At 49.2% G+C, this 21,751-nt stretch overlaps 1 protein-coding gene across 2 annotated transcripts; it reads right to left on the minus strand.

Moving 5' to 3' along the window:
• Positions 1–1,018: 1,018 nt before the first annotated feature.
• Positions 1,019–20,807, minus strand: LOC128411492 (SKI/DACH domain-containing protein 1-like). 2 transcript variants are annotated; one of them, XM_053383843.1, is made up of 8 exons: positions 20,702–20,807; positions 11,356–11,441; positions 9,720–9,747; positions 7,419–7,460; positions 6,522–6,549; positions 3,293–3,323; positions 2,629–2,707; positions 1,019–1,654 (listed from the first exon to the last, which is right to left on the minus strand). In XM_053383843.1, the coding sequence occupies exons 1-8, from the start codon at positions 20,762–20,764 to the stop codon at positions 1,163–1,165; spliced, it is 849 nt and encodes a 282-aa protein (XP_053239818.1). In that variant the 5' UTR covers positions 20,765–20,807; the 3' UTR covers positions 1,019–1,162. The 2 variants fall into 2 exon arrangements, with proteins under 2 accessions (XP_053239818.1, XP_053239817.1); XM_053383842.1 differs by lacking the exon at positions 20,702–20,807 and adding an exon at positions 16,234–16,443.
• Between the last annotated feature and the right edge of the window lie 944 nt (positions 20,808–21,751).

Raw genomic sequence — 21,751 nt, forward strand, 5'->3', positions numbered from 1 at the left:
AAAGCTTATACCCAGAACAAACTTACTTGGTCTCTAAGGTGCTACTGGACAATTTTTTATTTATTCAGTCGCTTCTATAGCTCTGGATACTCACACACTCCAATCTTGTGCCCAGGCAGCTATTCCCAGGTCCATCCTCTATGGAACAGATGCAGCAACTGGGGACCACTCTCCCCTGCACCAATTTATGTACCTTCCCCTGGCGGGCTACGTGCGCGCAGCCAGAGACTGCGCCTGCCAGGAAACGTCCTCTGCTCCTCCCTTTTCAGTCCCCTCCTGGTTCTGGGAGACAGTGATGCAGGAGGGTAGGGAAGCCCCTGGCTCTTCACTTGCTTAGCCTGCCTCTTCCTCCTCTTCTTCCGACCCCTCTTGCACTCCACCCTCCATCTCCGGAGCTTCCCCTGTCTCCAACTCTTGCCTCCTGGCCAGTACAACTCCCCACAAATCGCTGCCCACCTCCCGTGGGTCAGACTCCAGCCCCACTGCCCCCTGTGCGCGCGCACACACAGTTGTAATTCTATTAATGATTTATTGTTTTATTTTTCTCCCTTACGTTTTAAGTCGTTTTAATTTTTGTCTGTTACCTGCCTTGTGTCCTGGTCAGGGGGGAATGCGGGGATTTGCCCATTGAAAGGGCGTCCCAGCGGAAAATTCAAAAACCAGTTAAAATGTCTGGAGAAACTTGGGCATATGGCGGCCCTATCAGAAGTGTCGATTATTTGGCAGAGTTCCCGCAAAGAAGCTAAAAGCTTTACCCAAAGTTTACTGCCAAAGCTCAACAACTTTGCCAACTTTTGTGTCCGGATCATAGCTGTCAACGTTTCCCTTTCTTTAAGGGAAATTCCCTTCTTCCGAATAGGATTCCTCGCAAGAAAAGGAAAAAGTTGACAGCTATGGTCCGGATTTTCACTTCTTGAAACCTGGCAACCCTAGAAATAATATCAACAAAAAAGAACAGATAACCCAGTGGGTCCCTTCCAACTTTACGATGCCACGATTCTACGAAACGAGTAAGGAGTCAGCGGCTCAAACATAAATTTTAATTCTGCACAGTGCTCCCACTATTGGCGCTCTACGGCACCAATCCTCCCTCTCTCTCTCTCCTCCCGCCCAGCCACGCTGCTGCCTTCGTTCACTTCCTTCCTTCCTCCCGTCCTCCTCCTTATCGGGTGCTGCTCAGGGTCTCGGGCTCCGAGTGGGGCAGGTCGCTCTGGGTCTCATGGTGGCTCCGGTGGTCGTGGTGGCTGTGGTGGCTGTGGTGGCCCCGGTGGTCGTGGTGGCCCCTGTGGTGCTTACCCTGGTGGTGGTGGTGGTGCTTGTGGTTCCGGCGGCCTTTGCCTTCAGCCAGGGTGGCCACCTGGATGGCCTCCGCCACCGCCATGGCTTTGCGGGCCTGGGTGCAGTCATACTCCGCCTCAGCAGCCTGTTGGTACGCGAGGGTGGCGATCTTGGAGACGTAGGAGAGGAGGTTGTCCTCCCTCGCCTGGGCCGCCTCCGCCGTCTCCTGGGCCTCCTCTGCCTTCCGCTTGGCCTCCAGCGTCTCCTTCTTGGCCTCAGCCGCCTCGATCTTCGCGTGAGCCACCTCCAGCTTGGCCTGGATGGTCTCGGTGAGGGCTTTCGTCGTCTCCTTCCTGGACTCGGGGTCCTTGTACCTCTGGAAGAAGAAGAAGAGTTTGGATTTGATATCCCGCTTTATCACTACCCGAAGGAGTCTCAAAGTGGCTAACATTCTCCTTTCCCTTCTTTCCCCACAACAAACACTCTGTGAGGTGAGTGGGGCTGAGAGACTTCAAAGAAGTGTGACTGGCCCAAGGTCACCCAGCAGCTGCATGTGGAGGAGAGGGGAAGCGAACCCAGTTCACCAGATTACAAGACAACCACTCTTAACCACTACACCACACTGGCTCTCCTGGAATACAAGCAGGAGAGCAAGCGGCTCAGAGGAGAACAAGCACCGCAACCGCAACCGGAAAACGGAACGCCACCCCCTTTCGAAATGAGGATTTTGCGACGCGCTTCTCTAAAGAGATGCACGCCAAGATGTTCGTACCGGAGGGAGGCATGCAGACTACGAGCAAGAATGATGCACGCGGACGTCTTGCATGGGGGGAAATTGCTTTGCGAAATTTGTAACGTAGCGAAAAATACACACCAATAAGCTGCTGTGGAGGTTTGGAAAACGATAAACGGAGATAAACCTGCCACCCGTGCTTTGTTCTATTTGTTACGTATTTATTGCATCTATATCCCGGCTTTTCCTCAAAGGAGCTCAAGGTGACGTACACAGTTATTATAATTATTATTATCAGTGCTTTTTTGCTAAAAAAAATGTTTAGGGGTACTATCATTTTGACTCAAGAATAATAATCCCTAATAATCTCCATCCTTATTTCACCTTATTTCACATTTTTGCAAGGCTATTTCCCCTCATATTCTGGTCACTTGGATCGTATTTTCATGAATATATGCAGTTTTAGGCACACTTTACCTCAGTTAAATTGGAAGTGATCCTGTTCCCACCAACACATTTGGTTCAAGGGGGTTTAATCTTCAGTTACTCATAGTGGGATCTGGAGACTTGAGCCACAATTGGAGGGGACGGGGAATACCCTGATCCAAGACACTCACCAGCTGCTCCCGAACTTCATTCAGGAAGGCAATTTCGGTCAAGAGAGACCCAATTTCAGTCATAAGTTTTTCTTTAGCCCTGGAAAAAGGAGTGGAGAAAGAAGATTGACAAGTCTTGTGTCCGGTTCTGGGCAGCCCACTTAAAAAAGGCTATCGATAAGCTAGAAAATGAGCAGGGGATGAAGAAGGTGTCTAGAAACCAAATTTATGGGGAATGGTTGATTGAGCTGGGTACGTTTAGCCTGAGGAGGCTGAGAGGGGATATGAGAGCCACCTTCAAATATCTGAAGGGCTGTCAGACGGAAGATGGAGCAAGAGTGGTTTTCTGCTACTCCAGAAAGTTGGACCCAAATCAACAGATTCAAATTGCAGGAAAGGAGATTCTGACTAAGCTCAGAGAGATCTGTCTGAGGTTAAGCCATTCAAGAGTGGGAAAGACCCTTTCAGAAGGTTTTGGTCTCTCGTTTCTTGGCGCTTTTAAGGCAGAATTTGGATGGCCACGTTTCAGGGATCCTTTTGCAGGCATTCCTGCTCTGCAGGGAGCTGGACTAGGTGACCCCAGGGTTGTTCCTTCAAACGCCACAGCGCTACGATTCTCTATAAATATCGTCCATTATTCCACAAGGACCTGGCTATCCCATGCCGGACATGCGATTGCACTGACCTCTTGCAGTCTTCTGCATTGCAGTCTTTTTCTGGAACAGAAAATGGGTCCATTGGTTAAAACTCGCAGCTTTCTTCCATCTCGTCATTCAATATGCACAGCAGAGTTGCTATTGTTATTCTTATTATTACTGCTGCTTTTTTAGAAAAAGAGGTTCTGGAACTCACTCCAAACACCTTTCTTGTTCTCTTATAATGATAATGGCGCCCACCTGAAAGGTGCTGGAACTGAGTTCCAGTTGGAAAAAAAAGGCCTGAAATTATTAATGTTCTTGTTGTTATTTGTACCCCACTCACCTGACTGGGTTGCCCCAGCCGCTCTGAGTGAGTAAATTTGTCTCTCCATCCCTCCTACAGCCTTCCACAAGCTGAAAGACAACTGCTATCATCCACAGGCAAAATAAAAATAAATAAAAATAAAAATAAAAATAAAAATAAAAATAAAAATAAAAATAAAAATAAAAATAAAAATAAAAATAAAAATAAAAATAAAAATAAAAATAAAAATAAAAATAAAAATAAAAATAAAATAAATATAAATATAAATATAAAAATAAAAATAAAAATAAAATTTTATACCCCGCCCTCCCCAGCCAGAGCCGGGCTCAGGGCGGCTAATACCACTAAAATTACAGTAAAATCATAATGGGAGGGGGGAAGCAATTTAAAATACAGGTTAAAATGCAATTTAAAATGCAGCCTCATTTTAAAAGAAGCCCATAGATCAAAACCATAAGAGGATGGAAACATAAGGGTCAGACTAAGTCCAAACCAAAGGCCAGGCGGAACAGCTCTGTCTTGCAGGCCCTGCGGAAAGATGTCAAGTCCCACAGGCCCTGGTCTCTTGTGACAGAGCGTTCCACCAAGTCGGGGCCAGTGCTGAAAAGGCCCTGGCCCTAGTTGAGACCAATCTAACCACCTTACGACTTGGGACCTCCAAAATATTGTCATTTGTGGACCTTAAGGTCCTCCGTGGGACATACCAGGAGAGGCGGTCCCGTAGGTACGAGGGTCCTAGGCCATATAGGGCTTTAAAGGTCAAAACCAGCACCTTAAACTTGACTCTGTACTCCACCGGGAGCCAGTGCAGTTGGTAAAGCACTGGATGAATGTGCTCCAACTGGATGATATGTCAACCCCAGGATTGTATGCTGGCTCCAGCTGAAGGGATGGGACTGGATACCCAAACATCTGGAGGGTGGCGGCAAAGGAAGCCTCTCAGGCGCCTGGGGTGCACGCCCAGGGTGGGGCAAGCCACCCATAGGGGCAGGGTGCACCGTAGGGCCTCCAAGGTGTCTGCCTGCCTCCTCCCACTCAGCTACCCTACACTTGTGGGGAGGCAGCGGGTGGACCATTTGGGGCAGAGCGGAGCCTGCGGGCGCCGAAAGCAGCACGACTCTCCCAGGAGAGAGTCAGTATTTTCATCCCTCCCATTGCAAAGATCACCTGATCATGTTTGCTTTACTTTCTGTCTCAGAGAAAGCAGAGGGCAGAAACCACACTTCCAGACTTCAGTCTCTAGCACTGTGCTGGCTTTTCTTTCATCTGTCTAGAGACTAGGCAGCAGTATGAGAGAGAGCTGACTCTCTCGTGCATGTCCGTTATGTTCTTTTGTTTTGTTTAACCAGTAGTAATAAAATTAGGTATGCAACAAAACCTCCACTGTCTTGCTGCCATTAAAGGTAAAGGGACCCCTGACCATTAGGTCCAGTCGTGGCCGACTGGGGTTGCGGCGCTCATCTCGCTTTATTGGCCGAGGGAGCCGGCGTTTGTCTGCAGACAGCTTCCGGGTCATGGGTCATGTGGCCAGCATGACTAAGCCGCTTCTGGCGAACCAGAGCAGCACACGAAAACGCCGTTTACCTTCCCACCAGAGCAGTACCTATTTATCTACTTGCACTTGACGTGCTTTTGAACTGCTAGGTTGGCAGGAGCAGGGACTGAGCAATGGGAGCTCACCCCGTTGCGGGGATTCGAACCATCAACCTTCTGATCAGCAAGTCCTGGGCTCTGTGGTTTAACCCACAGCGCCACCCGCGCCGCTTTTGTATATATATAGCTCAGAATAAATATACTGCACTGCACTGAAGAACCTGGAACTCTGAGCATTTCTGCTAAAGCGCCGCGGAGAATTCGCAACAGGTACACCCTTGCCCTAGTGGATTGCACAAGCATGGTGTCGTGGTTAGACTGTAGGACTAGGACCTGGGAGAGAACAGGGTTCGAATCCCCTCTCAGCCATGAAGATCACCAGGCATGACCCTTTGATCAGTCATAGTCCCTCAGCCTAACCTGCCTCACAAGGTTGTCGTGAGGATAAAATCAGGGTTGGAGAACTTATGCTCACTCCCCTGAGCAACTTGGAAGAAAAGGAGGTATATGAATGTAATAAACAAATAAAGCGTTGCATTGCAGACCGAAAGAGACTGTAAATATTGGTGTGTGGGTGTGTGCATTTGCTGCAATAAAATTCTATCCAAAATATTTAGAAAACAATGCTGATCAATTGTCCTGGGAATGAAAAGTAGTAACCTAGGAAGCTGCCTTTGCTTCCTTTAAAAAAAAATAAAAATGAACGCGTTTTCGTTCACGTGGGAAAGCACATTCATATTTTTTAAAGGAAGCAAAGAATAACATAAAGAAGATTGGGAAAAGTTTATTTTGAATATATGGGGGAGAATTGTGTATACTTCAAATCATTGGCAGCGTTAAGACAAACTCAACAGTGTAAACAAGTTTTGATGGATGTAGTAATGGCATACTGAAAGGTTTCGTTTCTGTAAAGTATGCAGGGGTTGATGATATGCAGAATGAACCATGGAAAGGAATTTATTGACATTTTAAAGTTGTTTAAATATTTTAAATTGTAAAACAGGAAATTTAATAAAAATTACACACACACACAAATGAACGTGTTTTCAATTTTCCTGTGTTTTGCTTTACACTGGTTTCAATGCATGTGTTATTCGTGTATTGTTGTAAGTCCTTGTGAGCTACTTTTGCAACAACAATAAGTGACACAAATGATCCTAATTCTACCAGGTGAGGCCAGTATTGTCCACCCTGACCGGCAGCACCTCTCCAGGGTACCAGGCAGGGATTCACTGAGGATTGCATGATAAGCAGATGCTCAGCCACTGAATGATGGTCCTTCTTGAGAGAGTCTTGATTTATGGAAACGAGAGAGAGAGAGAGAGAGAGAGAGAGAGAGAGAGAGAGAGAGATCCTACCTTTGTTCTGCTGCTTCAAGAAGTGAACCTGCAAAAGAGAATCCATTCCATTAAGTCCCACGCAGGGGGCGTGCCTGGTTTCACTCCCTCGGAAGGTGGTGAGTGCTCCTTCCTTGGAGGTTTTATCCATCTGCCAGGGATTCTCCAGTTGTGATCCCTGCACTGCAGAAGGTCGGGCTAGATGGCATCTAGGGATCCCAGAGTGGTGCATGCTCTGGTTATCTCCCGTTTGAACTACTGCCATGCGCTCTACGTGGGGCTACCTTTGAAGGTGACCTGGAAACTGCAACTAATCCAGAATGCGGCAGCTAGACTGGTGACTGGGAGCGGCTGCCGAGACCACATAACACCAGTCTTGAAAGACCTACACTGGCTCCCAGTACGTTTCAGAGCACAATTCAAAGTGTTGGTGCTGACCTTTAAAGCCCTAAATGGGCTCAGTCCAGTATACCTGAAGGAGCGTCTCCACCTCCATCGTTCTGCGATGGAGGTCCAGCGCCGAGGGCCTTCTGGCGGTTCCCTCCCTGCAAGAAGCCAAGTTACAGGGAACCAGGCAGAGGGCCTTCTCGGTGGTGGCTCCCACCCTGTGGAACAGCCTCCCATCAGATGTCAAGGAAATAAACCACTCTCTGACTTTTAGAAGACATCTGAAGGCAGCCATGTTTAGGGAAGTTTTTAATGTTTGATGTTTTATCGTGTTTTTAATATTCTGTTGGGAGCTGCCCAGAGTGGCTGGGGAAACCCAGCCAGATGGGTGGGACATAAATAAAAATTGTTGTTGCTGTTGTTGTTAATGGATGAGAAGGCTCAGAGGCTTTGTGAGCCCCAGGGGAAGACCCAAGGCAAAACATACACACACACACACACACACACACACACACACAATAGTGAACTTACAGCACTTTTCAACTGCTGGTTTTCAGCTAGCACCTTCTTCAGCTGAAAGACAACAGAGAAGGGACAAAGAGGGTCACCCAAGGCTTTCGTATTCCCACATTCATCATTTGGGTCGTTCAGGGTTGCTGCGCAACTTCCTTGCATGTGAGAAGCCTCCACGCTCTGCTTTCCCAGAGGCAGAGCATTGCGTCCCTTCCAACGCTACGATTCTCCAAGGTGTGACTGGAAAGTTCGGTGCATGGTCCCAGAAATCAGACAGTGAGAAATATTTGAACACACATGCCTTACAGGCCTTCAAAGCAGCAGCCCCCCCCCCAATAAAATGCACCGTTGACAATGTTCATAGAACTGTTGGAAACTTCTGGAGAAGTCCTCTTTTCGTACTGCTTTCAGTTCCCTCGTCATAGCAGCTTGGACGTGTGAAATGTTGGGAAATCTGTGCCCTTTCAGTGCAGAATTCAGTTATGGGGAAAGAATGAAATCTGGTGGGGCCAGATCAGGAGAATATGGAGGGTGGGTGAAATATTATTGGAGTCGAGAGTGGATTTCATGCTTTTTTTTCAGCTCGTAGTGGTGAGGAGGAATGGAAGTTCCCCCAGAATGTCTGCTTTATATACATCATTTACACAAGGGGCCCCACGTGATTGGCTAATTCCAGGATTCTCCTGTAGGCCAATCAGGTTGCGGATTCACTTCCACCTGGAGCTGGATTGGGTGGCTCCTGTGGACCAATCAGACTGCTGCATTCTGGATCCTATTGTTCTAGGACCAATCAGACTGCTGCATTCTGGATCCTATTGTTCTAGGACCAATCAGACTGCTGCATTCTGGACCCTATTGTTCTAGGACCAGTCAGACTGCTGCATTATGGATCCTATTCAACTCAGTACATAACAGTGGGACAACTCAGTAACCTCAGGAACGATTTCACGTGGAATATGCAATTCTTCCGCCATCGGTCGGATGGACAAACGCCGTTCCTGCATCAATAACTCCCGAACTCTGCTGACATTTGCCGCCGTTCTGTTCCTCGATGGTCTGCCAGACTGAGGGTCATCTTCGGTGGTTTGCCACCCTTCATAAAGTAAAGGGACCCCTGACCGTTAGGTCCAGTCATGGCCGACTCTGGGGATGCGGCGCTCATCTTGCTTTACTGGCCGAGGGAGCCAGTGTACAGCTTCCGGGTCATGTGGCCAGCATGACTAAGCCGCTTCTGGCGATCCAGAGCAGTGCACGGAAACGCTGTTTACCTTCCCGCGGAGTGGTACCTATTTATCTATTTGCACTTTGACGTGCTTTCGAACTGCTAGGTTGGCAGGAGCAGGGACCGAGCAACGGGAGCTCACCCCATTGCTGGGATTCAAACCGCCAACCTTCTGATCGGCAAGTCCTAGGCTCTGTGGTTTAACCCACAGCGCCACCCGCGTCCCACGCAGCCCTTCATAGAAACTCTTAAACCACTTGTATGCTGTCTTTCGAGTTACAGCTTCATCTCCGTACACAACTGTGAGCATTTCGTGGGCTTCCAATGCCGATTGTATGTTCGAATATTTATCGCTGTCCGATTTCTGTGACCATTCACCGAACTTCCCGGCCACACCTTGTCTGATTGCACTAGAAGAACTAGTCACGATTCCTGCCTTGCATGTGGCTGGAATTCCGATTCAGGGTCCCTTTCAACTCGACAGCTCTGCAATTCTATGATTCTAGGAGGTCCCAGGCTCAGTTCTGGCCCTGGGCATCTCCAGTTAAAGGGATCTATTGGGCAGCACAGCTGGAAAAGGCCTGAGACCACGAGGAGCTGTTGCTGGACACAGTATATCATCCTTATGACTAGTAATAATAATTGTATTTGAACTTGGCAGTTGCTTGCTAATGAAAGGTCTCCTTTATAGAAGGTTCTTTTAAAGAGAGCCAGGGGGCACAGTGGTTAGAATGCTGGACCAGGACCTGGGAGAGCAGGGTTCAAATCCCCACTTGGCTATGAAACTCAATGCGTGACTTTGGGGAAGCCATTTGCCTTTCGGCCTAGCCTACCCCTCAGAGTTTTTGTGGGATTAAATGAGGAGGGGAGAGAAACATGCGCACCTGGGGACATAGATGCAATCAATCTATCAATTAAATAAGTGAAAACTTATCATGGGGGTGGGGAACCCCAACTACACACAGTGCAATTCATAAAAAGGCAAATATGAAATAAAAATATTGGGCTAGCTGAGCCAGAGGGAGCTGGATGAGACTGGAGGATTGCACCCTAAAGTTGTTAGCAAAGCTGTTACCATAAGTGAAATCGCTGCTTACCATGCTTTCCATTTTCATCGCTCTCACCCTGCAAAAGAACATTTCAGCTTTTTAAAAAAGGCCATGGGATAATCACAAACCCTGCTCACCCCCCTCCTCCTTCACCCCTTCCGAGGCTCCCATGGCTGCGATCTTTTCCCTTGGAAGCAATTCCTGGCCCATTGCTAATAATGTGCACCTAATACTCGCGGGTGGTGCTGTGAGTAAAATCTCAGCGCCTAGGACTTGCCGATCGTCAGGTCGGCGGTTCGGATCCCCGCGGCGGGGTGGGCTCCCATCTTTCGGTCCCAGCGCCTGCCAACCTAGCAGTTCGAAAGCACCCCTGGGTGCAAGTAGATAAATAGGGACCGCTTTCTAGCGGGAAGGTAAATGGCGTTTCCGTGTGCTGCGCTGGCTCGCCAGATGCAGCTTGTCACGCTGGCCACGTGACCCGGAAGTGTCTGCGGACAGCGCTGGCCCCCGGCCTCTTAAGTGAGATGGGCGCACAACCCTAGAGTCTGGCAAGACTGGCCCGTACGGGCAGGGGCACCTTTACCTTTACCTTAATGCTCGGCTGTACAGGAACATAAAGGTATTGTTACTATTATTGTTTTCCTGGACACATCCGGGATTTGGGGCTTGAAAATAGGCGATTGGCAAGAATGTCTGGGGAAACCCAGAGGTATGGCAAATAGGCGAGTTTTTGCTGAAATTGGTCAGAAATGCAACAGAAGTGTCAGGGTCTGGTCTGAATTGGATGCCAGAGACTGGTCTGTCTCCGAAGATGAAGGAATGCAGGCACAGACAGAGCAGCCTCTGACGGGGGGGAAATCACCCCCCCCACGTTCTTACAAGCAGAGAGACCAGCAGATTCAGAGGCTGCTCAGTCAGGGGAAGAGCTGGACAGTTTGAGATAGTAGCTAGGCAACCAGGAAGGAGGGAGCCTTATGGAGATTTTTCAGTCCAGAGTGGCAGGGAAGTCACTCCCTCCCCCAGAACTCGGAGGACTGAAATGGTCCAGGAACAATGGAAGCATAGAGGAGGGACAGGTGACTTCTTGCTTAGGAAGGGGAGGGGACTCAGAGTGAGCGACTGCCATCTGTGGGAAGGGCGGCCTGATGCTCCTCTCAGTATGATGTTGTAAATAAAAAGGACTATAAACCTGCCAAAGGCTCATTACTTTTTATCGTAAGCTCCCAGAAACTCCCTTGCCTGCCAGCGTACCTGACAAGAACTGAGCAGTTTCTAGCTCTAAACTTTTGAGTACAGTCATACCTCGGGATAAATACGCTTCAGGATAAGTATTTTCAGGTTGTGCTCCGTGGCGACCCATAAGTAACGGAGTGCGTTACTTCCGGGTTTCGCCACTTGCATATGTGCAGACGGTCAATATGACGTAACACGCATGCGTGGAAGTGGCAAAACACGACCCGCGCACGCGCAGACACGCAGTCACGTCTTAAATTCTGTTCAGGATGCAAACGGGGCTCCGGAATGGATCCCATTCGCATCCCGAGGTGCCACTGTATAGGAAAAAACGGTAGGATATGTCTGTCAAAGACGCGTAAACCACAGAACAAGTGTCTTGACCTAGAATGTCCACACTTGACAAATGAAATCTGCCCTGTGGGTCTTCTCCACTTACCAAGAAACTCACCTCTCTGAGCCCTTTTCACTCTCGCTAAAGCTCTCGTGCTCTTTGATGATATGGTCCACGTCTAGTTTCGACCTCCTCTCCATATTCTAAGGACAACAGCAACAAAAGAGGTACCAGACGTTAAAGAGCATCATCTCTAGTTCAGCTCCCCCGATAAAATGGTGCTTTCCACCCATGTTTTCCTCCATCACAGGCGACAGAGAGGAAGCACACGTCTGTTGGCAATGCAGAGTGAGGCCCCTGTGTGGGGCGTGCTGCTCTCCCTCGTGGAAAAGATGCACATTGCAAAGTAAGTCACCATTGTCACAATTTCTTCCCGTTTGTCAGATGGCTTCTACAGGCCTACCTGAAAAAGCGCAACCCTCTCGGGGCAACGAGCAAGACAAAATGTACAGAAGACTAAAAACAATGCAAAATGTTTTAATAAAACCACAAACACTAAGAATACAGTGGTACCTCGGGTTAAGAACTTAATTCGTTCTGGAGGTCCATTCTTAACCTGAAACTGTTCTTAACCTGAAGCACCACTTTAGCTAATGGGGCCTCCCACTGCCGCTACGCAATTTCTGTTCTCATCCTGAAGTAAAGTTCTTAACGTGAGATACTACTTCTGGGTTAGCAAAGTCTGTAACCCGAAGTGTCTGTAAACTGAGGTACCACTGTAATCATAAATGGACAGGATTGATTTCATCTGATAACCATTTGAGCTGCTCAACTCAGACATTTCTTCCCATTGAAACATGTCGGTGGTTGGAGTAGTCTTGGCATGATTCTGCAAATGGTGGCAAGTTTTATCACCGAGGCGGCCCACCTCTCCTCCTTTTTCACAAGTCTGCCACTCGGGAGCAGCCATGCGCTTTAGACATGTGCTGAATGTCCTTTCAGCGCATAGGTGTGGATTGTGGGGAAGCGAAGGCAGCAAAAGTCTGATAGAAAAATTCCCGGTGACGTATGTTCGAATATATATTCTGTCGGGGCCACAAAGGCTGAGGAAGAGGCCCCGCTTATGCTCTACAGACCCTCTTGTCAGCTCATTTGCTTGGAGGTAGCAGTCAAACCGAGTGAGGTAGGCATTTCATGATTCAGAGACTGGGGCAAACAGCGGTAGAGGCATGAGTGAAGCCATGGTTCCGATGCCGACATGGAGGGTGATGGATGGAACACAGTGCTCTAGCCAGAACGGTCAGCTCTAAATTGGTTCTGTTCAGTGATTTCGCTCAGTGTTTCAGCTCTGTGATTCAGCTCAGCTCAGAGGGTGGCTGTGCTCTGATGTCCATCAATCCCATCCTCGTCGCCAGTGTTAAGTTGTGGGTGAACATATCAGACGACACAGCGATTCTTCAGACAGCTCTTGTGTATTCACAGGCCAGAACAGAACTGAACTGAAGGGTTCAGCCAACCTGCTTATACAGAGCTCAACTACAAAGCAACAGTAATAACTTTCTGTAACTATCCACTCACTGAATGTCACTTTCAATTCCTTATTTGCATATGCGGACCTGAGTGAAAACTATCTACAGTATCCCCCTGCTGGCCCAGGGTGAGAACTTCAGTACATAACATATTCAGTATCCGGTGACAGTGTCTTGAGACAACCCCCGTCTTTTGACTTTAGCATCAAGAAGCCAAATTATCTCACAGATCTGATCTGGCCCTTGTCTGTTGGGGTTGCAGCCCTCTGGGGAGACAGCGTGGAGTTTGCAAATGCGGAGTCCCAACAGATGCAGTGAGGATTTTACAACTAACAGCCTCAAAGGGAAATTGGCTGAGTTTCATTGTTGAATAGCTGGGTAGCTCAGTTGGTTAGAGCGTGGTGGAGGTTTGGTCCCTGTCAGCTCCATGAATTCCTGCACTGCAGGGAGTTGGAATAATCATCATCATCATCATCATCATTTATTTATACCTTGCTCATCCAGCTGGGCATCCCCAGCCACTCTGGGTGGCTTCCAACCAAATATTAAAATACAGTAATACATCAAACTCTTGAGGGTCCCATGGACTGCAAGAAGATCAAACCTCTCCATTCTGAAGGAAATCAGCCCTGAGTGCTCACTGGAAGGACAGATCCTGAAGCTGAGGCTCCAAGACTTTGGCCCCCTCATGAGAAGAGAAGACTCCCTGGAAAAGACCCTGATGTTGGGAAAGATGGAGGGCACAAGGAGAAGGCGACGACAGAGGGCGAGATGGTGGGACAGTGTCCTCGAAGCTACCAGCATGAGTTTGACCAAACTGCGGGAGGCAGTGGAAGACAGGAGGGCCTGGCGTGCTCTGGTCCAGGGGGTCACGAAGAGGCGGACACAACTAAACGACTAAACAACAACAATACATCAAACATTAAAAGCTTCCCTAAACAGGTCTGCCTTCAGATGTCTTCTAAAAGTTTGGTAGTTGTTTGGTAGTTGACTAGATGACCCTCAGGGTCCCTTGCATGAGATGTCCTCTCTGGGCCTGAAGAGCCCCGTAACCGAGGCTTCATACACAGAACAGGGCTTTCTTCCCCTATTTCTTCTGCTTTGTTTTAGAATGGTGACATGATTCACTGAGAGATGTGAATCATTCCCCACCGCAGCAAGGGCCTTGCCAGTTCCTTTTTCACTTCTGACCTCTTACCTTTCAGAAGACTATAGCGGCCTCCAATCTCCTGCATATTTGGGGAAGATATATCAGTTGTAAGAAAGCAGAGATCACCTCTGTGGGCTCGGCTTTGCCTTATAGAATGCCAAATAACAACGAATATTATTCTGAAAACCAGAGTTGCTAACTGATTGCTTTCTGAGTTATGTGCAGAATAGCCTTCTAGTCCCTAACAGCAGAAAGAAACTTACATTGCATGCTCTAAGAGGAAATGCTAAGACTTTCCCTCTTAACTCCCAAGATGTTTGCTCTAATTCAGGGCAGGGGGAAATTGGAGCTGATCAGAGAGCAATTTTTTAGCCTCGTATCTTTTCTTAACCAGAGCCTTGACTCCAGCAGATGTTAGTATTACGGAGCCTGGGGTTTGTTTGGTTTCTAGGGCGACCGGTTTTCCTACCCTAAGTTCCTCCTCCTCCTGCAACAACATGCTGCGTAGCAAATGATAAATCCTCTTAAATAGTCTTTTAGTGTGTCCCAGAGGAGAGACGGAGAGATCTTTGTTTCCACGAACATTATGACATGGAACCTCAGTTGGGATGATGCTTTCACATCTCAGGAGGAAGGTGTTGATTCTCCATGGAGATAACTTTTGTGGCTCTCCCAGTGCTGAGTTCCAGTAGGATTGGTGCAAGAGCAGAGGCTACAAAGGGGCACAAGCTCTCGTTTTTGGACCTGGGCAATAAGTGCGGAGGAACTAAGCAAAAAAACCCCCCAGCACCACCAACAAGAGCACACAAGCCACTCAACTCAAGAGGAACTTCCATGGGCCCATGAGAAGAGTGTATCTCTTCAGTCTGTTTGGTGGAGCAATCTCCATAACTCCTAGAACAACACGTATCTTTCAAAATACAGTGGTACCTCGGGTTAAGTACTTAATTCGTTCTGGAGGTCTGTTCTTAACCTGAAACTGTTCTTAACCTGAAGCACCACTTTAGCTAATGGGGCCTCCAGCTGCCACCACGCCGCCGGAGCACGATTTCTGTTCTCATCCTGAAGCAAAGTTCTTACGTGAGGTAATATTTCTGGGTTAGCGAAGTCTGCACCTAGAACATCTGTTCAGTATGGGGTCCATCAGAGTCTCTTTGCCATAGGATAGCACCCATGCTTTCAGAAAATGTGTCCAAAGTAGACCAGGATGGTGAGGAGTCTGGTGGTGAACAAGTTCTATAAGGAATGGTTGGAAGATCTGTGTAATAATAATAATAATAATAATAATAATAATAATAATAATAATTTATTTGTACCCCGCCCATCTGGCTGGGTCTCCCCAGCCACTCTGGGCGGCTTCCAACAAAGATTAAAAATACATCAAAATGTCACACATTAAAAACTTCCCTAAACAGGGCTGCCTTCAGATGTCTTCTAAAAGTCAGGTAGTTGTTTTTCTCTTTGACATCTAGTGGGAGGGCATTCCACAGGGCGGGTGCCACTACCGAGAAGGCCCTCTGCCTAGTTTCGTGTAACCTTGCTTCTCACAATGAGGGAACCGCCAAAAGGCCCTCGGCGCTGGACCTCAGTGTCCGGGCAGAACGATGGGGGTGGAGACGCTCCTTCAGGTATACAGGACCGAGGCTGTTTAGGGCTTTAAAGGTCAGCACCAACACTTTGAATTGTGCCCGGAAACATACTGGGAGCCAATGCAGGTTTTTCAAGACCAGTGTTATGTGGTCTCGGTGGCTGCTCCCAGTCCCCAGTCTAGCTGCCGCATTCTGGATTAGTTGTAGTTTCCGGTGTGTGTGTTTAGAGAAGATTAAGGAGATTAAATCTCCTTCCTTGGAGATTTTTAAGCTGAGGTTGGACAGCCATCTGCCATGGATGCTTTAGTTGAGATTCCTGCATTTAAGGGGGCTGGACTGGATGACCCTTGGAGTCCTTCCCAACTCTACAATTCTATGATTTTATGATTTGCCTTCCTTTTTCATTTGTTGGAGACTTCTTAAAATGTTACTTGCAGAATGCCGTCTGCAGAAGAGGATCAGCACCGAAGGACAGGCACATTTTCTCTACCCCCACCTCCCCGTCTTATGCATTTATTAAATAAAAGTAAAATAAAACGTACAGCCTGCCTTTCAGCCCTCAAGATGGCCCCCAGGGCCGATTCCACCTGCTAAAAAATGCATATCCAAAAATTCATGCAGAACCACAGGAGACATTAAAACCGAGTTCTCCAGACATTCCAGCGGCGGTTATGAAAGCAGCGTTCCAGGTGCCCCCCTCCCGGCCTCCCCTGCCCCTTAAACTCGCCTTGGGGCTGAATTTCATTTCATCGTGCAAAAAGGGCAAGCAGATGGGCGTGTAGAAGGTGCAGGAGACGAAGCAGGGCTGGGAGCTACAGTGACGCAGGGAACGCCGCCGCCGGGAGGCCGAGGGAACCCGGGAGAAGTCCTCATAGCTCCTGTAAGGGTTCATTGGCACGGGGCATCTTCGCTTCCAGAGCAGGGTCCAGGCGGCAGTTCGTCTCCCTGGCAACCTGGCAGGGATAACTGAGGCCCCAAGGTTCCATGGATGGGGAGGGCAGGACGGGAGACCCAAGGGAGCAGCGCCATGATCTCAGTTTGATTTGATTCTGGAGTTACAAAAACAAAGAGCTTCAAATGCTCTGCAAGGCATGGAGGAGACCAAGGGCCAAGAAGGTTGGGCAAATCCATGGAGGAGCAGAGACCTATTGATGGCAACCAGCCACTCAGAAGCAGCCGTGCTTTTGCATACCACTTGCTGGAAACTGCAAGGGTAATCTTGCAGTGTCTGGAGGCGGTTGGAGGATGGATGGATTCTAATGAATTGAGGTTGAATCCTGACAAGACAGAAGTACTGTTTTGGGGGGACAGGAGGCGGGTGGGTGTGGAGGACTCCCTGGTCCTGAATAGGGCAACAGTGCCCTGAAGGACCAGGTGCACAGCCTGGGAGTCATTTTGGACTCACAGCTGTCCATGGAGGGACAGGTTAATTCTGTGTCCAGGGCACCTGTTTACCAGCTCCATCTGGTATGCAGGATGAGACCCTCCCTGCCTGCGGACTGTCTGGCCAGCGGTGCATGCTCTGGTTATCTCCCACTTGGACTACTGCAATGCACTGTGCGTGGGGCTACCTTTGAAGGTGACCCGGAAACTGCAATTAATCCATAATGTGGCAGCTAGGCTGGTGACTGGGAGCGGCCACCGAGACCACATAACACCGGTCCTGAAAGACCTGCATTGGCTCCCAGTATGTTTCCGAGCACAATTCAAAGTGTTGCTGCTGACCTTTAAAGCCCTAAACGGCCTCGGTCCAGTATATCTGAAGGAGCATCTCCACCCGCATCGTTATGCCCGGACACTGAGGCCCAGCACCGAGGGCCTTCTGGCGGTTCCCTCACTGCGAGAAGCCAAGTTACAGGGAACCAGGCAGAGGGCCTTCTTGGTAGTGGCACCCTCCCTGTGGAACGCCCTCCCACCAGATGTCAAAGAGAACAACAACTACCAGACTTTTAGAAGACATCTGAAGGCAGCCCTCTTTAGGCAAGCTTTTAATGTTTGATGCATTACTGTATTTTAATATTTTGTTGGAAGCTGCCCAGAGTGGCTGGGGAAGCCCAGCCAGATGGGCGGGGTATAAATAATAAATTGTTGTTGTTATTTTATTATCTCATGTTCAAATTCTGTTCATGGGTTTCCCAGAAGAGGCATCTGGTCAGCCACTGGGAGCAGCGGCGTGACATGGGAGCTGCAGCAGGGGCAATTGCCCCAGGTGCACTGGGGGGGGCAGGGGGGCTCACACCACCCTCCGCAAGCCAGCCCCGTGCAGCTTTGTGAGGCTGGGGTCTGATCAGATCCCAGCTTTGCGAAGCCGCTCAGGGAGGACGGCATGAAACGGACCACAGCCTCTCAATGGTAAGGCTGAGATCGAAGGGCGCAAGGCTGTTTAGCCCCTTCTCACTTGCCCTCCACAAATGGCTTGGTGCCTTCGCACACCTCCCAGCTTGTCAACATCCTTCTTAAATTGTGGTGCCCAGAATTGGACACAGTATTCCAGGTGAGGGTCTGACCAAGGCAGGTTAGAGGTAAAGGTAAAGGGACCCCTGACCATTAGGTCCAGTCGTGGCCGACTCTGGGGTTGCAGTGCTCATTTCGCTTTACTGGCCAAGGGAGCCGGCGTACAGCTTCTGGGTCATGTGGCCAGCATGACTGAGCCACTTCTGGCGAACCAGAGCAGCACACGGAAACACCATTTACCTTCCCGCTAGAGTGGTACCTATTGATCTACTTGCACTTTGACGTGCTTTCGAACTGCTAGGTTGGCAGGAGCAGGGATCGAGCAACGGGAGCTCACCCCGTTGCGGGGATTCGAACCGCCTACTTTCTGATCGGCAAGTCCTAGGCTCTGTGGTTTAACCCACAGTGCCACCCACGTCCCACCAAGGCAGGATAGAGGGGGACTAAGACTTCCCTTGACTTCTGCTGATGCAGCCTAGAATAGCATGAACTTCTTCTTCCCTCTCCCTCTCCTGCTCATTTCCCTCTTTCTCCTTTACATTTCCTTTCGGCCCATGTGTCCTGCACCCGAATACCTCCGTTTGCAAAGTCGCCAGGCACAAGCAAACTCCTGTATGGCTGGGGACTCACAAAGGCCCCTTTCTTCAGAAGCTGAATACACCTTCTCAGGCACACATGTGTTTGCATGTATTTATCTCTCTCTCCATCCTCACGTGTTTTCCACCCACTGATCCCTCCGGCCCCCTTCTCCTCGCTGCTCCATCAGTGCTCAAAACCACACAGGTGGGTAGGTCCCTCCTCCCTGCTCTTTCCTGCCCACCTGGCCAATTGCACGGGCTGCAAAGGCAGATCCCAGGAATGTGGCTTTCCACAGCAGGACTGGCTTCTCAGAGGGCGAGAGAGGAGGAAGACTTTGGCTGCTGCTGGAAGCCAGGTAAGCAGGTGAGTCAGTGGGCGGGGCTTGGGGGAGGCAAGCAGGTCCATGATAGGTGCAAAGGTGACCTTGGAAAGGGACCAGGCCCACTTGTGCTTCCGTTGGCACCATCAGCGGTGCGGCTGGGTCCGGGCTGGCTCCTGGTCAGACATGAAATGAGCAGGCTTGCAGGAGAAAGAATCGTTTTATCCTTCTCAGGCTTGGAATTGGGCTCCGAAAATGAAACAAAGCCCAAAATTATCTTGCAACTTCAAGTAATAAAGCATTTTTAAAGAAAGTCAAAAATAAAACACATTATGAGGGGGGGGGCATATTGCCTTAATTAAATAAATCCATGAAATAGTTGAAGTGTGTTTCTGCCTCCATAAACTGTCCTGATTGCCAAGACCAATTTTTTTGTCTTTACTTTTTCAACATTACTTATTCGTTATGAAGTAAGAGGTCTATTGATCAGAGGCAACTGATAGATGGATGGATGGATTGATTGATTGATTGAATGAATGTAAGTAAAGGTAAAGGACCCCTGGATGGTTAAGTCCAGCCAAAGGCGACTATGGGGTTGCAGCGCTCATCTTGCTTTCAGGCCGAGGGAGATGGCGTTTGTCCACAGACAGCTTTCTGGGTCATGTGGCCAGCGTGGCTAAACCGCTTCTGGTGCAATGGGACACTGTGATGGAAGCCCGAGCGTACGGAAGCGCCATTTACCTTCCTGCCACAGTGGTACCTATTTTTCTACTCACACTGGTATGCTTTCGAACTGCTAGGTTGGCAGGAGCTGGGACTGAGCAACGGGAGCTCACCCCGTTGTGGGGATTTGAACCCCTGACCTTCTGATCGGCAAGCCCCAGAGGCTCAGTGGTTTAGACCACAGCACCACCGAGTCCCTCTCTTGATTGATTGATTGAATACAAACATACAGTAAGATCACAACTTACGTGGGGGGTTACGTTCAGGGGATCGAGCCTAAAGCCAAAATTGCATAAAGTGAAAACACACTGGGTGCAATGACTGGTGGGATTCCCAAAGGCATTTTTCCTAGACACCTGCCCACTTTAATTTTTTTATCATTATTTTTCCAACCTTGTAAAGCTAAACGTGCACAAGTTAAATGAGCCCAGACAGCTCAGTTGGCTACAGTATGGTGCTGATAATGCCAAGGTTGCGAGTTCGACCCCCGTAAGGGACAGCTGCCTATTCATGCATTGTAGGGGGGTCAACTCTACGATTCTCTGATTCCATGAAACACGCCCGAGTTGCAGGCTTACTATATATACATACAGTAGTACATAGATGTGAAAACACACGCGCACACATAAGTAAAAAGGTAAAGGACCACTGGATGGTTAAGTCCAGTCAAAGGCGACTATGGGGTTGCAGTACTCATCTCACTTTCAGGCCAAGGGAGCCGGCGTTTGTCCACAGACAGCTTTCCGGGTCATGCGGCCAGCAGGACTAAACCGCTTCTGGCGCAACAGGACACCGTGACAGAAGCCAGAGCGCATGGAAATGCCGTTTACCTTCCCGCCGCAGTGGTACCTATTTCTCTACTTCCGCTGGTGTGCTTTCAAACTGCTAGGTTGGCAGGAGCTGGGACAGAGCAACGGGAGCTCACTCCATTGCGGGGATTCGAACCGCTGACCTTCTGATCGGCAAGCCCAAGAGGCTCAGTGGTTTAGACCACAGTGCCACCCGCATCACACATATATACCATATATACATTGCCTGGGCTGAACTAAGTGTGGAGCCGAGTACTGGCTCCGTAGGGCATGGGGAAAGGAGGAAAGACAGAAAGAAAGGGGGGGTCTACCAGAGGTGTCTTCTGGTCCAGATCTGGCCGAGAGGCCTCCAGATTGCCCGGGGAAAAAGCCATGAAGCCGCCCCTTGTCCAAAGACTCAAGTGATGTGGCGTCTGAAGGTGCGCCCGGCAACCTGTTCCAACTCTGCGTGACATCACACAGAGCGCATCATAAGGAGAGGCTGGAGGGGAAACGGCTTAGCAACCTCTGTGCAAAAGTCAGCAAGGACTTCGCAAATCCGCCTCGAGGGGGAAAGCAGCTCCTCCTTCACCCAAGCTTGACTTTGCAATTGCATGCGCTGCGCCCCCAATGCTTCCAAAACATTACAATGATCGCCACTAGAAATGAGATAGTTTTGCAGGAGCCAAGCTGCTAACACTGTTCCGCACTCGGTTCTGAAATGCACGGGGCCGCCTAACCTACCTCACAAGGCTGTTGTAGGGGTTAAATGAGGGAGGGGGGAAACCATGTACAGCACCTTGCACTCCTTGGGCGGAGAGGTGGGAGAAGAAGAAGAAGAAGAAGAAGAAGAAGAAGAAGAAGAAGAAGAAGAGAAAGAAGAGGAGAAGGAGGAGGAAATTATGACTATGCTCTGCCTCTATATATATATATTTGGGGACGCAGGTGGTGCTGTGGGTTAAACCACGGAGCCTAGGACTTGCCGATCATAAGGTCGGCGGTTCAAATCCCTGCAATGGGGTGAGCTCCTGTTGCTCGGTCCCTGCTCCTGCCAACCTAGCAGTTCGAAAGCACGTCAAAGTGCAAGTAGATAAATAGGTACCACTCTGGCGGGAAGGTAAAAGGCGTTTCCATGTGCTGCTCTGGTTCGCCAGAAGCGACTTAGTCCTGCTGGCCACATGACCTGGAAGCTGTACGCCGGCTCCCTAGGCCAGTAAAGCGAGATGAGCACTGCAACCCCAGAGTCGGCCACGACTGCACCTAATGGTCAGGGGTCCCTTTACCTTTACCTTTACATATATATTTTGAGAGAGTTTTTAAATTCTATTCATGGTTAATGTTTTTATTGTCGTGGTCCCCCCATGTTTTTAGCTGTTCTTGTT

This window comes from Podarcis raffonei, chromosome 3 (assembly GCF_027172205.1).
Source record: "Podarcis raffonei isolate rPodRaf1 chromosome 3, rPodRaf1.pri, whole genome shotgun sequence".
Classification (NCBI taxonomy): Eukaryota; Metazoa; Chordata; class Lepidosauria; order Squamata; family Lacertidae; genus Podarcis; species Podarcis raffonei.

What these genes read in the sequence shown, in the direction of transcription:
- LOC128411492 (XM_053383842.1), bottom strand. Translation starts at nt 16,398, where the DNA reads ATGAACCCTTACAGGAGCTATGAGGACTTCTCCCGGGTTCCCTCGGCC. An exon ending in ACCAGCAGTTGAAAAGTGCT is followed by an intron (nt 6,550 to 7,418) that starts GTAAGTTCACTA and finishes TCTCTTTTGCAG; the next exon opens with GTTCACTTCTTGAAGCAGCA. An exon ending in CTTGAAGCAGCAGAACAAAG is followed by an intron (nt 3,324 to 6,521) that starts GTAGGATCTCTC and finishes TTTCTGTTCCAG; the next exon opens with AAAAAGACTGCAATGCAGAA.